The sequence below is a fragment of the Lactuca serriola genome, chromosome 5 (genome assembly GCF_051521515.1).
Source record: "Lactuca serriola cultivar US96UC23 chromosome 5, Lser_US96UC23_V15, whole genome shotgun sequence".
Classification (NCBI taxonomy): Eukaryota; Viridiplantae; Streptophyta; class Magnoliopsida; order Asterales; family Asteraceae; genus Lactuca; species Lactuca serriola.
The window spans coordinates 307,874,487-307,887,280 of record NC_136412.1 but is presented as its reverse complement, the minus strand read 5'-3'; the positions used below and the strand labels follow the sequence as shown (position 1 = coordinate 307,887,280).

The 12,794-nt window shown below is 32.6% G+C and overlaps 1 protein-coding gene across 1 annotated transcript; it reads right to left on the bottom strand.

Moving 5' to 3' along the window:
• Nucleotides 1-4: 4 nt before the first annotated feature.
• On the bottom strand, nucleotides 5-3,007 carry LOC145054868 (serine/threonine-protein kinase AtPK2/AtPK19-like). Its single transcript, XM_079003128.1, has 7 exons — nucleotides 2,862-3,007; nucleotides 1,337-2,186; nucleotides 1,185-1,267; nucleotides 983-1,103; nucleotides 737-910; nucleotides 539-646; nucleotides 5-455 (listed from the first exon to the last, which is right to left on the bottom strand). The coding sequence occupies exons 2-7, from the start codon at nucleotides 1,919-1,921 to the stop codon at nucleotides 153-155; spliced, it is 1,374 nt and encodes a 457-aa protein (XP_078859254.1). The 5' UTR covers nucleotides 1,922-2,186; nucleotides 2,862-3,007; the 3' UTR covers nucleotides 5-152.
• Between the last annotated feature and the right edge of the window lie 9,787 nt (nucleotides 3,008-12,794).

Sequence of the window (12,794 nt, the reverse complement as noted above, 5' to 3'; positions counted from 1 at the left end):
CTAATTAAAACAAACTTTAATTTATGGACTTATATATATAATTATAAGTCGCAATAAACTATTTTAAGCATATCACAAATAAAATTGTAATAAAACAAACTAAAATTGAAATCAGAAATACAAGTTTTTTAGAACAAATAAGTAGAGTACCATTAGCATGCTGGGCTTTGTCTGTGAAGAAAAGAGGCTGCAGGCTTGACATAAGTAAACCCCTGAAAGAGGTCAGATGAGCCATTTGGGCTGGATGCAGGTGAATCCAGTAGGGGCATATCCGTCCAACGTTTATCAAAGTTAGCAATGCATTGATTTCCAGAAACTTCCGGACGAAAACTCGGCTGGATTTCACGTGCATCCAGTTTCTTCCAGTTTATTGGTTTGAACCATTTGTGATTCTTTATTTCATCACTTCCTGTTACCCCATTGCCTAGCCTCTTGCTTGGATCCTTTTGTAACAACTAAAAAAGAAAAAACAATTTTGTTATGTGGTCAAACATGGTCAAGATTCAATTTTTTTTTTTTAGAAAATAAATCCACTTACCCCTTTCAAAAGGGCGTGTGCTTCACTTGACAAAAATGCAGGGAGCTTCATCTTGTCTTTCACTATCTTTTTCTGTACTTTGTCCCTGTTTCCTCCATGAAACGGTGGCTGTTCAAGACTTAATTAAATTAGACTTGATAAGGGCAAAATGGTCATTTCACTAGGAAAATTTTTACCAATAAGAAAATCACATTTCACCTGTCCTGTGAGCATCTCAAACAACAAGATTCCAACACTCCACCAATCAGCAGCCTTGTCATGGCCTTTCCCAAGAATAATTTCAGGTGACATGTATTCTACTGTTCCACATAAAGAATTTGATCTTGCATTTTCATCAAACTCTTTTGCTAGCCCAAAATCCGTAAGCAAAGCCTAATAAATAAACTCACATTTTAATAAAAGAACTATGTGTGTGTGTGAGAGAGAAAACAAAAAAAAAAGTACATGTCCATCCACATCAAGTAGTATATTTTCAGGCTTAAGATCCCTATGCATTATCCCATTTGCATGAAGGTGAGAAACAGCTGAAACAATCTCTGCAGCATAAATACGAGCCAAATCCTCTCTGAAACAATCATAATCATAAATTCTTAATCGGTTTATTTTATTTTTAAAGTAACAAAACAAATAAATAAATAAAACTCACCGAAACAGTCCATGGTGATATAGCTGGAAAAAAAGATGTCCACCATTCACAAAGTCCAAAACGAGGTAAAGTCGATATTTTGTCTGAAGATTAAAAGAGTGAGCATAAACAGATAACAAAAAGGGTAGTTTTGGAATTTAGAAAAAAAGTACCTGGAAAGAGTAACGAAGCTGGACAATAAAGGGATGATCAATCTTTGTCAAGATATCTCTCTCTGCTTTCATATACTCAGCATGATTTTTCTCCACAATCTTATCTTTTCTCACAACTTTCATTGCATATATTTCCAAACTATCTCTCTTTCTCACTTGATACACTTTACCAAAAGCCCCTTGCCCCACAACTTTCATGACTTCAAAATCTTCAAGCCCTATGGTTTTCACCTTACAACCATTTTCTTCTTCTTCTTCTTCTTCAATCTCTTTATCTATCACATCACTGAAATCCTCCAATGATTCATCCGTTTCACATATGGTTAACTTCCTTAGATTTAGCAAGTGGCTTACACATGGCGTGGGGCCCACTAAAGAATGTGAACGGCTGTAAATGACCACAGGGTCATCACTTGGAATTTCAGAATTGCCAGCTGGCAGTGGGAGAGGACCAAATGTATCAGAAAAGTCCAATTCAAGAGTATCTGATGTTTCATTGGGAGGGTTTTTTGGGAATTGGAAATAGTTCTTGGAGGATTTGAATGGTTTGTTTTCAATTAAAGCAGTTAATTGAGAAGAAACCATTGTGGAAATTGGAAAACAGAAAGGAGTGTTTTGTTTGTATTAGTATTACAGACTATGGATGGAAAGATACTAAGATTCGAGCTGATGAAAGGCTTCTACCAATGGCTTTAATTAGAAGGAAGTTCAAGTAAACAATCGGATTTTTAAAGAAATTTGAGAGAATGCAAACCAAAGTAGAGTAAGTGGAGTTGTTCTTGTTTCCCGATTTACAGGAAACGATGGATGCAATGCTGTTTCTTGAATTCATGAAGATCTGGTCTAAATTCTGTTTACATGAAGAAACAACACACAAGTCAGAAATTCTAATTTTGTAAATATGCATCGTGATGGATTTTAGTTGTTATTGACTTATTTCAGTATGTTGTATTATCATATGATAAATTTATACAGGCAATAGTAATTCCAGTTTATGAGACTATACGCTCCTTCACACAAAACATGCAAGCCAAGCCTACCACCTAAAAGATTGATATGAACTTCGCAAAAGTCCAATTTTGACTTTAATGGTCAAATTGACAGTTTTGTCATAGCAATATTACTATGAATCTATTTCCATTTCCAACCTTGAAACTTCTAGTTCTTTTGTCCAACATATCGTATTTTAAAGTTAAAGCAAGTTCATATCAAGCGTTGACCTTAAATTTTTAAAAGATCCCCATAAGATCAGATGCGATATCAGATCTTTCAGGGGAAAAAAAGGCATAACCTAATTCAACAGGGGAAACCAAAATTCCAGATTCTTTAACAATTCACTTTCTGGATTTCATTTCAACAAATGATAAAAACATGAGATCGGAATTTTGCTGCGAATTTTGTGTAAAAATATAAAGTAATACGGATTAAAGAATGAATTCTACTAAAACAAACATGAAACTCGTAATGTAGCGAAATCCCAACATAACAACTAACAAAAACAGATGGAAGGAGAAAAATTCGGTACCTTTGAGGCGCTTCAAGGATGGTTTTGGTCTTTGGAGATGTGTTTTTGGGGGGTTGTTCTTGAGATCGGAAGATAAAAGCACGAAATTTTGGGCCGCCACTTTAAAATACGGAGGACAATTTCTGAGAATGTGGGCTTTACCACGTGTTGACTTTTTAGTGGTTGCTTGAATCCAATACGAAATCTTTTTGCCTTTTTCATCTAATGCCAAAAAAAAAAAAAAAAAAAAAAAGTTAATACTTCAAATTTTAAGTTAAGTGAATTTGTTATGCCACACTTGATTTTTTGTACTAATTTTAGGCTGTGTTAGGGGTTTTACACTTAATTTTGTAAATGTTTTAGTCTCTTATTGGTCTCTTTCTTAATTCTTATTATATTTGGTTGGTGATTTAGGTAAACCATGGTATTATATTAAATGAATGATGGTTGGTAATTTAGCTGTGGACATGGTACACTAATGAAGGAATGGTTAGAAGAATATGGAACATAAGATGTGTACCAAATACATCCCTAACATCTTTGATATTTTATTTTAGGAATCTTGAGTTGATATTAATGTGTTTAAGATTATTATTGTGACATCTCTATTTTTACGTTAAAATTAAAACTATTTTTATTTATGCTTATTTATTTTAGAGTATAAAAATTATTGCGGAATTTGTTCATAAAACATGATAATAGTATTATCAAATCATTTCCAAATAAAAGTATTTATTTTATAAAATCATGGGATGTCATTGTCAATAAATATGCATAATCATAAATCAGTCTTAATAGGCCTTACAATATTTTATTATACTAATGGTCTACAAACTCCTCAAATCACTCACCATCCATGTATATTCGTATCGCCATCTGTTATATAAAGAAACTGAGTGAGTCAGGTTTGGGAGTCTGGTACAATAATTAAATTCTTTAATTATATATTTCACATCAAATAATTTACTCAATTACTCATTCCCATTGTTATCACATACTGATCCTAAAATATTGATCTCAAAGCACTTATCCTAAGGATCATCATTAGTAACGGATAGACAATAATGTTTAAGGGATTCTCTTAGCAATATATGTCAATAAGACAACCATGAGGGAATAGAGTACATTAAATGAACACATAGTTCATTAACATCTACATGTTGCGAGTATATCAGTGTTCCACTTGACTGTCTACAATAGTATGTGGTCGTCATCTATACTCTGTTAGATGAATGGTTCATCATCAATCAAGTCCTCTCATCATCATCTCATCTTTTCATCACCCGTCACTACCCAATATTATATATATTCAATTAAATCAAGTAAAAATCATATATTTCATCTAACACATATATCAAGAAATATAAATAATAAGCACATATAGCATTTAATCATCTAAGATCTTTTATATAAGATCTTTTATATTTATATGTAAGATGAAACTAACCATACACTCACTTGATATGACAAAGCTATTTCTTCTCAAATAGTTAATACGTTGCCCCCTTTGATATTTTATTATCTGAAATTTCTCTTTTCATAAATATGTTTTTATTTCTTCTAACTTTACTCTTTTTTTATTGAATAATGTCAAATAAACGAACGATATTTATACTACGAAAATAAAAACTTCCATTAAAAAGCGTAGTCACAAAGAATATTAACACATCACCCTTAAAAATTTGATATGAATTACTCCGTACTTTCAAGAAGATTAGTCATTCCAAAATAATGACATGTTATCCCAATATTACCACAAATTATATTTACTTCTGTTGTATATGAATCACCCAAATTTAATTATAGGCTCCATTCAAAGTATTTGGTTCATTAAAGCCATGTATTCTAATTTTTTTGTACGGGCAATTCTATCGTCCTGAAGGTTTCTTTTGTTTCCACCTTTATATTTCATAATAACTAGGAAAGAGACTCGTACATTGCACGGGTCAAACTTTTATTATCGATGTTAGGTGGGTCAGATATACGAAAATCCAACAATATGTTGTAGAGCAAAGAGGTGATTCGTGGAATTTATGACTTTCCATCTCACGAAATCATGTTTACTTTTCTTGTAACAAGCATGTATTATATTTGCTAATGAATCACATGGAGAGTGCATAATTAAAAAAAAAAAAAACAAAAAAAATATTTTTTTCTAAAATTTTTAATGTCTAAATAGAAAATTAAAGGGAATGATATGATCTAACAAACAAAGTCCATGCCGACCACATGAATAATGAGTCAATTTTATTTTACTTTGCTGCTTTACAAATGATCTTCTACCACTCTTTGCACCTTCAATATAATTATGGTCATACCAATAGTCAACGTTGATTGCATCCATCTGCAAACAACAGAGAACCATCAATATAACATATTTCATACGGACAACAGTAAACATTTGTACATTTTTTACAACAAGATTTTATAAAGTTTTTACAACTTAATAGATTTTGCTAGCAACAATTTTACCAGATTATGTCATTTTGACATAAATTTGTTCTCAAATGTTTTACACATTTAACTAATTAGGAGTTTGCTCATTTTATCACTGTATGCATTCACAAAGTTTTTCGGTTGGGTGTTGTGCATATAGTCTTGTATTGTAAGATTAGCTCATTGTAAGAAAACGCATTATACTTCCATTTTTTTATTAAGATATTCTACTTTGATTTAAAAAAATACACAATTATAGCAAGGAAAAATGCTTAGTATTTGAATAACATTGTATAATTTTGTAGATTTTTCAAAGTACAATGTTGTAATAAGAGAATGAAAGTATCATGTTGTAATAAACAATTATATGAAAGTAAGAAACAATGAACATAAATTTGTCATACCTATTCCTCCTTTTTCTTTTCTAGCTTTTCAAATGTTGTCCTATCAGAGACCAAAAAATAAAATAAGGCACTTGATGATCATATACAACCAACCCAACTTGTTTTCATTGTTCAAAATGGCAATTAGGGAAACATCACTTATCTTTACAAACAAATTTGATGAATGATTCTTACCTTTGACCACTTGGTTAATTGAACCAAGTTGATACCTCTATTCAACAAAACACCATTTCACTTTTTATTTTCAATTTATGCAACGAAGTTTTATTCTTTCACAAATTTATGCAATAATATTTCCATTTTTTACCAAAATATATAACAAAACAAAGAAAAAAGGATCATACTTGCTTCTGAAAGCTTTAAGAGTATTTATAGAATACCTGCAACATCTATAAAATCATAAGATTTTTCCCAATGTCATTACAAATAGCAAGCTTTATTGTTGCTGACCAATCATTGATTCTAGTTGGGATTCACATCGAAAACGAACTCATCTTTTTACCAAGATCATAAAAATAAAATCAAACATTAAAATAAGATGAATATAATTTTATAGAAACAAAAATTCCAATGGACCTGGAATGGTCAACAAAAGGTTTGACCATGTTTACTTTCTTTACTTCTTTTCTTTAGTAATATAAATGTGGACAGAAATTAAAAAATTCACATAAGCACCTACCGAATTAGTATAATATACGAACTAGATTATAACCCGCGTTAAACGCGGAAGAACGTATAAAAAAATCATATAAAGTTATAAAAAGTCGACACAATAAAAAAAATGATAAAGTAACCTAAAAAAATTAATATCATTAAACAAAATAAAACATGAGTTGAAGATTAAAATATATTTCTACTTGGCACAGTCATTATCTCAAAATCTAATTGAAATGAAAATACTTCTTGAGAAACGATGTGCCGGAACAACATACTTAATATTATTTCCTTTAGACAATAAGATGTAAACCACATATGATGGATGAGTGATCTTGTGCATCATTACTTTTATTGCTTGAAGTGTAATCCATTATTGATTTGATAAATTGAAGTGATTTGATAAGTCGAACTGACAATTAGTAAGCAAAACATCATGTAATAGCTGTCTTTCAATGTGTGTCAAGTAAAAAAATTGATATTGTATACACAAAAAGAATAAAATCACTAACCTTGTGTATTTCTCGGTATCTTGATTCCGATATTAGAGAGCTTTGATGTTCACAGTGAATAACAGTAATCGTTAAGGAAGTCATATACAATATATACAGCAGAAGTTTAAAGACAATTTTGGAAATTATTACCCGTATATTATAGATGTCAACAAAATTGTTTCTATACTTAATTTCAAAGGATGCATAAATAGATTATATATTATTTACTATTAAATCAACCTAAAAGTATAATAAGATCATACCAAAATATTTTAAAATCATATCAAAATTAATCTGATTCTTATAACATAATATTTAAAAAAATCATAATCATCTCTAATATATAAAAATGATATTTTCGTAATTAGTATCAAATCCAAAGATAATTAACTTCGATGTTGTTAAAATTAATTAAAATTAAAATTTAATATACATCTAAAAAATTATACCAAAAATATTCAACATCATACCAAAATTAATAAAGATTTTATAATATTTTCATTAAAATAAAAAAAATGATATCATACCATATTTAGATAGAATCTTAACATATCTTTCAAATTATAATTAAATAATATCGATAAAATAAAAGTTATATCATTTAAAAATTCGTTTTTCTAAATGGTAATAAAATTTTAAAATAACCAATAGATTAAACGTAATTTCATATTTAGTTATAACTAATTGTAATAACTAAGTTTACACCAAAATTCTAATTTGACACTATGTTTATTTTTATCTCAAATTTGACACTGCGTTTTTCAATTTTTTTACAATTCTGACCACTTGACCGTTCAATCCGATTGGCTGCTGACGTGGCATGATAACGTGACAAGTTGACATGACATGTCAAAATTGAATTTACTTCCCACAAAAGACACTAATTTATTGTTTTTTTTTTTGAATTTTTGACACTAAATGTTTTTTTTTTCCAGTTTTGACACTCTGCATTTTTGTTCCAAATCGAACATCATTTTATCCAATTTTATTCAATGTTGACCATTTTCCATTTGAAATCATATAAATATATTTTTATTACATTTTAAACCATATAAATATATATTTTTTGTTTAAAACCCACATTTTTATTTAAATAAAAGTTTTTTTCTATTATTATTTTTACATTCAAAGCATAATGTTATGCATAAATATGCATTACTTATATCATGAGAACCAAACTAACCATAAGCTTCGAATAAAATGCAAAAATTTCATAGGTTGCAAACCTGACATCTGGGCCTTGATCGAATAGCCAAATAGCTAAAAATGTCTCTAATCATATTTTTATAATTTTAGATTAAAACCTTTTGCTATTTCAGATTAACAAAAATAATTCCTTGAATATTGAATCTCGCACAAACCAAAAAATAAAACTTTTTGTTTTTATAAAGACGTATACACAAATAGCATAGTACTTTGCTATAAATAAATAAAATGAAAAAAAAAACTATAAACCATACACTTGCACCAAAAGCCAAGAAAATTATCAAATTTTCACAAAGGAATCTGAAACTAACCAAATCAGTCAGCAAAAATGACCTAAAACAAAGGATTAATGTGTGTTATTGTATAAACATTAACGAAAATGTCCCTATACTGTTTCCTAATAGATCGATATACTCCATCATAATCAGTTTATGTCATAATTCTATTGCAAATCGAATGACAAGAAACAAATAAATGTTCCTAATTCTCAATAAATAATAAGGAATAAGAGCTGATTAACGATTTTCAATAAATAATTAGAAAATAGGAGGTGTGATTTTATATTAAATTCAAATAATTGTCAAAAATAGATGAATTAGATGCATATTTAATGAGATTTGATTAAATGATGGTTTTGAACATTATAAGGGTCAACGATTTTAAATGATTTAAAGAGATTATTTCCTTAATAAACATTTTAATCATAAATGTCGGAATCCAAAAAAAATAATTATTTCCTTAATCAACACTTGAAAGGATTTAAAAAAATCCTATTAACATTGATGACATCATCAAATTGATCTAAGGGTGGAAAACTATAAGGAAAAGCTAATCAACGGACCTGATTTTTGAAGATGATGTAATCAGGTTTCTCTTTTAATATATATAGAGATTCAACGTATTACCAAATATATAATAAATGTTATTTTACAACCTATCCAAATTTATAATTGATGGATTCGTATTTACGATAACATCAACTCTCGTTTACATTGTTTTGGCTAACAAGTCACCAATCTTCGTTTCATATTTTACGACACATGTCCGACATGTGTCAGGTTGAACGCAAAATTTTGAAAAATCATAACTTCCTTATACAAACTCATATTTAGGTGTTCTTTATATCCACAGGCTCGTGATCACGATTAGTACGACTTTTGTTTATATTATTTATCCTAAATATTCTTTTATTTTTAACGTTTATTTTAGCCATATTTAATAAATTTTACACAAATGTTATATAAACATAATATTTAGGTGTTCTTTATATCCACAGGCTCGTGATTACGATTACTACGACTTTCGTTTATATTATTTATCCTAGATAATCTTTTATTGTTAACGTTTCTTTTAGCTATATTTAGGTTACAATCGTTTATATATATTATGTGCATGAAGATTGGACAAATATTATATTACCACTGATGCGAACCATTTTTTTTCTTGACAAAAAGGATCAGTGTTCCCCACGGCGAACTACTCGTCCGAATAAACTCCTTTCCTAACACCTTTTGAAGCTGAGAGGATAACTCTTGCATCTCAGGTGGCACAAGACAATATGGTGCCTTGGCAATCAGCGATGTACCAGGGATCAGGTCGATCGGAAACTCCCCCTGCCTCTTGGGAGGCACACCCGACAACTCATCCGGAAAAACATTAGGGAAATAAAGCACAATAGGAACATCAGAAATGGAAATCGATCTCTTTTCATCAACCTGAGTATCCACCAAATATGTCAGATAAACCATACACCCATGTTGTAAACATTGTCTTGCCCTGGTGACAAAACAGAAACTCGACCTTGACCTAGTACCCTCACTATAAATGGTAAGCACTCCCCCATTAGGATCTCGAACCGTCACCAATTGCCGCTCACAGTCAATCAGAGCCCCAAACCGGCTCAACCAATCCATACCCACGATAACGCAGACATCTCCCATCTCAATAGGGATAAGGTCTACCAGATACCCAACACCAAAAATCTCCAGTACACAGCCCTGATAAATGTCAGTAACGGAGACCGCATGCTCACCAGTTATAGAAATCCTTAGTGGCCTACTCAGGGCCTCATGTACAATGCTAAATCACGACAAAAGGATGATGACACAAAGATCGACTCCCATCCGAGTCAAACAAAACTAGAGTAGGTACATAATTCACAAGGAAATTACCTAACAGTAGCAATATCATAAGCAACACAGAACAAATAAACAAAAATAATAAAGAAACACATATCAAACATGACATCCGGTGTCGATTGGGCCTCCTTTGTTTTCAGCTGGAATGCTCTCCCTCGAGCCCTTGGAGCCTCGGCCTTCCCCTTCTAGCCATCAGTAATATGTAAAAGTAGTAGGAGTAGGAGCCTAGACCATCCTCAATGCAACCTGAGGACACTCAGAACTGATATGACTCGTCTGGTTGCAATTGAAGCAAACCCAAAATCCTTTGGGTCAATCCTTCGCTATATGCCCCTCCTTGCCACACATGTATCAAATAGTCCCTGACCGACAGGGTGCCTCATAACCCTTTGACATACTTGCTGCAAGTGCGGCCCTTCTGGCCTCCAACTCTCGAATCAGTGGGCTTGAACCGCTTAGTCGTCGACTGTGACTAAACTAGCCTCCTCTCTCTCCCTTGATCCTCTCTCCTGGGTCACTAGCTCGATCTTCCTCCTCCTAGCATTGGTCTGCAACTCAGCCAATGTTCGATATTAAGTGTTCGTTATGAACTCATGGATATATTTCCTTAGGATACTTATATACCGACTCACATGTGCCTGCTCCGAAGACACATGTTCAGGGAAAAACAGGGCCCTCCATGGAACAACCTGGTGATCTCACTCATCGTCTCTGTCTTCTGCTTGAGAGACAGGAACTCCTAGGCCAACCACTATCTCTCAACAAATGGTACAAACTCATCTCAGTAAACCTCTCCCACATCATTGCAGAACGTTCCGCAGGAAAATAGTCAACCGTCACAAACATCCACCAGTCCTTCGCTCCCAAGCGAAATAGGTTTAGCGCAAAGCAAACCTTCAGATTCTTCGTATAGGAGCAAGTGTAAAAGCAACCCTCAACATCAGAAACCTATCTCATCGCAGAAATCAGATCCTTGTTCCCGTCAAAATTTGGTGGAGTCATATTGTTGAACTCCCAGTACCACACCGAATTACCCCCCTAGTCTCGCAGTAGCAACGGTTATGGTGGATGCTGCATTAGCAGCCTTAGTGAAGGTAGCATAGCGCTCGTCAAAAGTCTTAATCGGCATGGTCTTAATAGACCTGAACATCTCTGGTATGGCCTCTCTGATTGCCATGGTCACCTTGGTAGGAATGATCCTACGGATCTCATCATCACTGGTACTCGACCTCTTGGGGTCGCTAGTGCCTGAACCTCAGGTAACCACCATACTGAAACACACAAGAATATTATCAAAAACATGCTAAAGCGCATACACAAACACTTACACACTCCTACAAGTTCCTTAGTACCCTAAGATTCATTCTTGAGTCGCATACGAATCTGATGCTTTTAGTAGTACAGGTCTAATACTAGCTTCCACACCAATCTTTATTTGCCTCAAGTCTTCCTCACAAGACCCTAAGTCACAAGAACTCTATTCATCAAGGGTATCTCTAGACTCACCCCACAGGCATTCTAAGGCTATAAAATCCTAACTATGTACAATTATGCAACATATACTAAGAAAATAGCAATGATAGGTTCATTCTTATAAAAGAAACCTCTTAGGCTAAAGGCATCACCACCATACTAAAACACACAATAAAACTATCAGAAACAGGCTAAAGTACATACACAAACACTTACACACTCCTACAAGTTCGTCAGTACCCTAAGATTCCTTCTTGAGTCGCGTACGGATCTGGTCTTTCAGTAGTACGTGCTTAATACTACCTTCCACACTAATTCGTATTTGCCTTAAGTCGTCCTCTCAAGACCCTAAGTCACAAGAACTCTATTCATCAGAGTATCTCTACACTCACCCTACATGTTCCTCAGAACTACTACTAAACATCTAGGCACTCATCCTAGACTACTCCCCAACACCACTCCGCCTCCCAAAGATCTCTATTAACCATGACATTTGCTTTGTGCATGCCAATCGTACACAATACATGACTCGATAGGCAGTCGAATAAATGATTCTACCTTAAGTCCACAACCAAACAAAGAACAGGAAGAAAGGCTAAATCAGGCATTCTAAGGCTATAAAATCCTAACTATGTACATTTATGCAACATACACTAAGCAAATAACAATGATAGGTTGAATCTTATAAAAGAAACCTCCTAGGCTAAAGGCATCACAAATCAGACAACCCTAACACACTCTTCCTAAAGGATCCTTAGCCTATCATCTAGCATGCAGTTATATCAGCTCATAAGATAACAACTCAACACTACACATAGAATAAATAGAGATATTTGGTAAACTACATCTCGAGCTCTAGCTGATTGTACACACTACTTCATCCGGGTCTCTCCTTTGAAATTCTTTGTTTCTTTTTGAAAAGTTTGATGAAAATCCTTAGATCCTTAGTTTGAGTTTAGAATCCCCCAAGAGTTCATCCAAATCACTCAAACCATGGCTCTGATACTAATTTGTAACATCCAAATTTACAAACCAAATTTTCCATTTTTAATTTCATATAAAAATATTTTTCATAAAAACCATCTCAATGAAATCACGATGTCAAATACAGATCATCATCCAAAATATCAAAGTGTCCCAAAATATCTG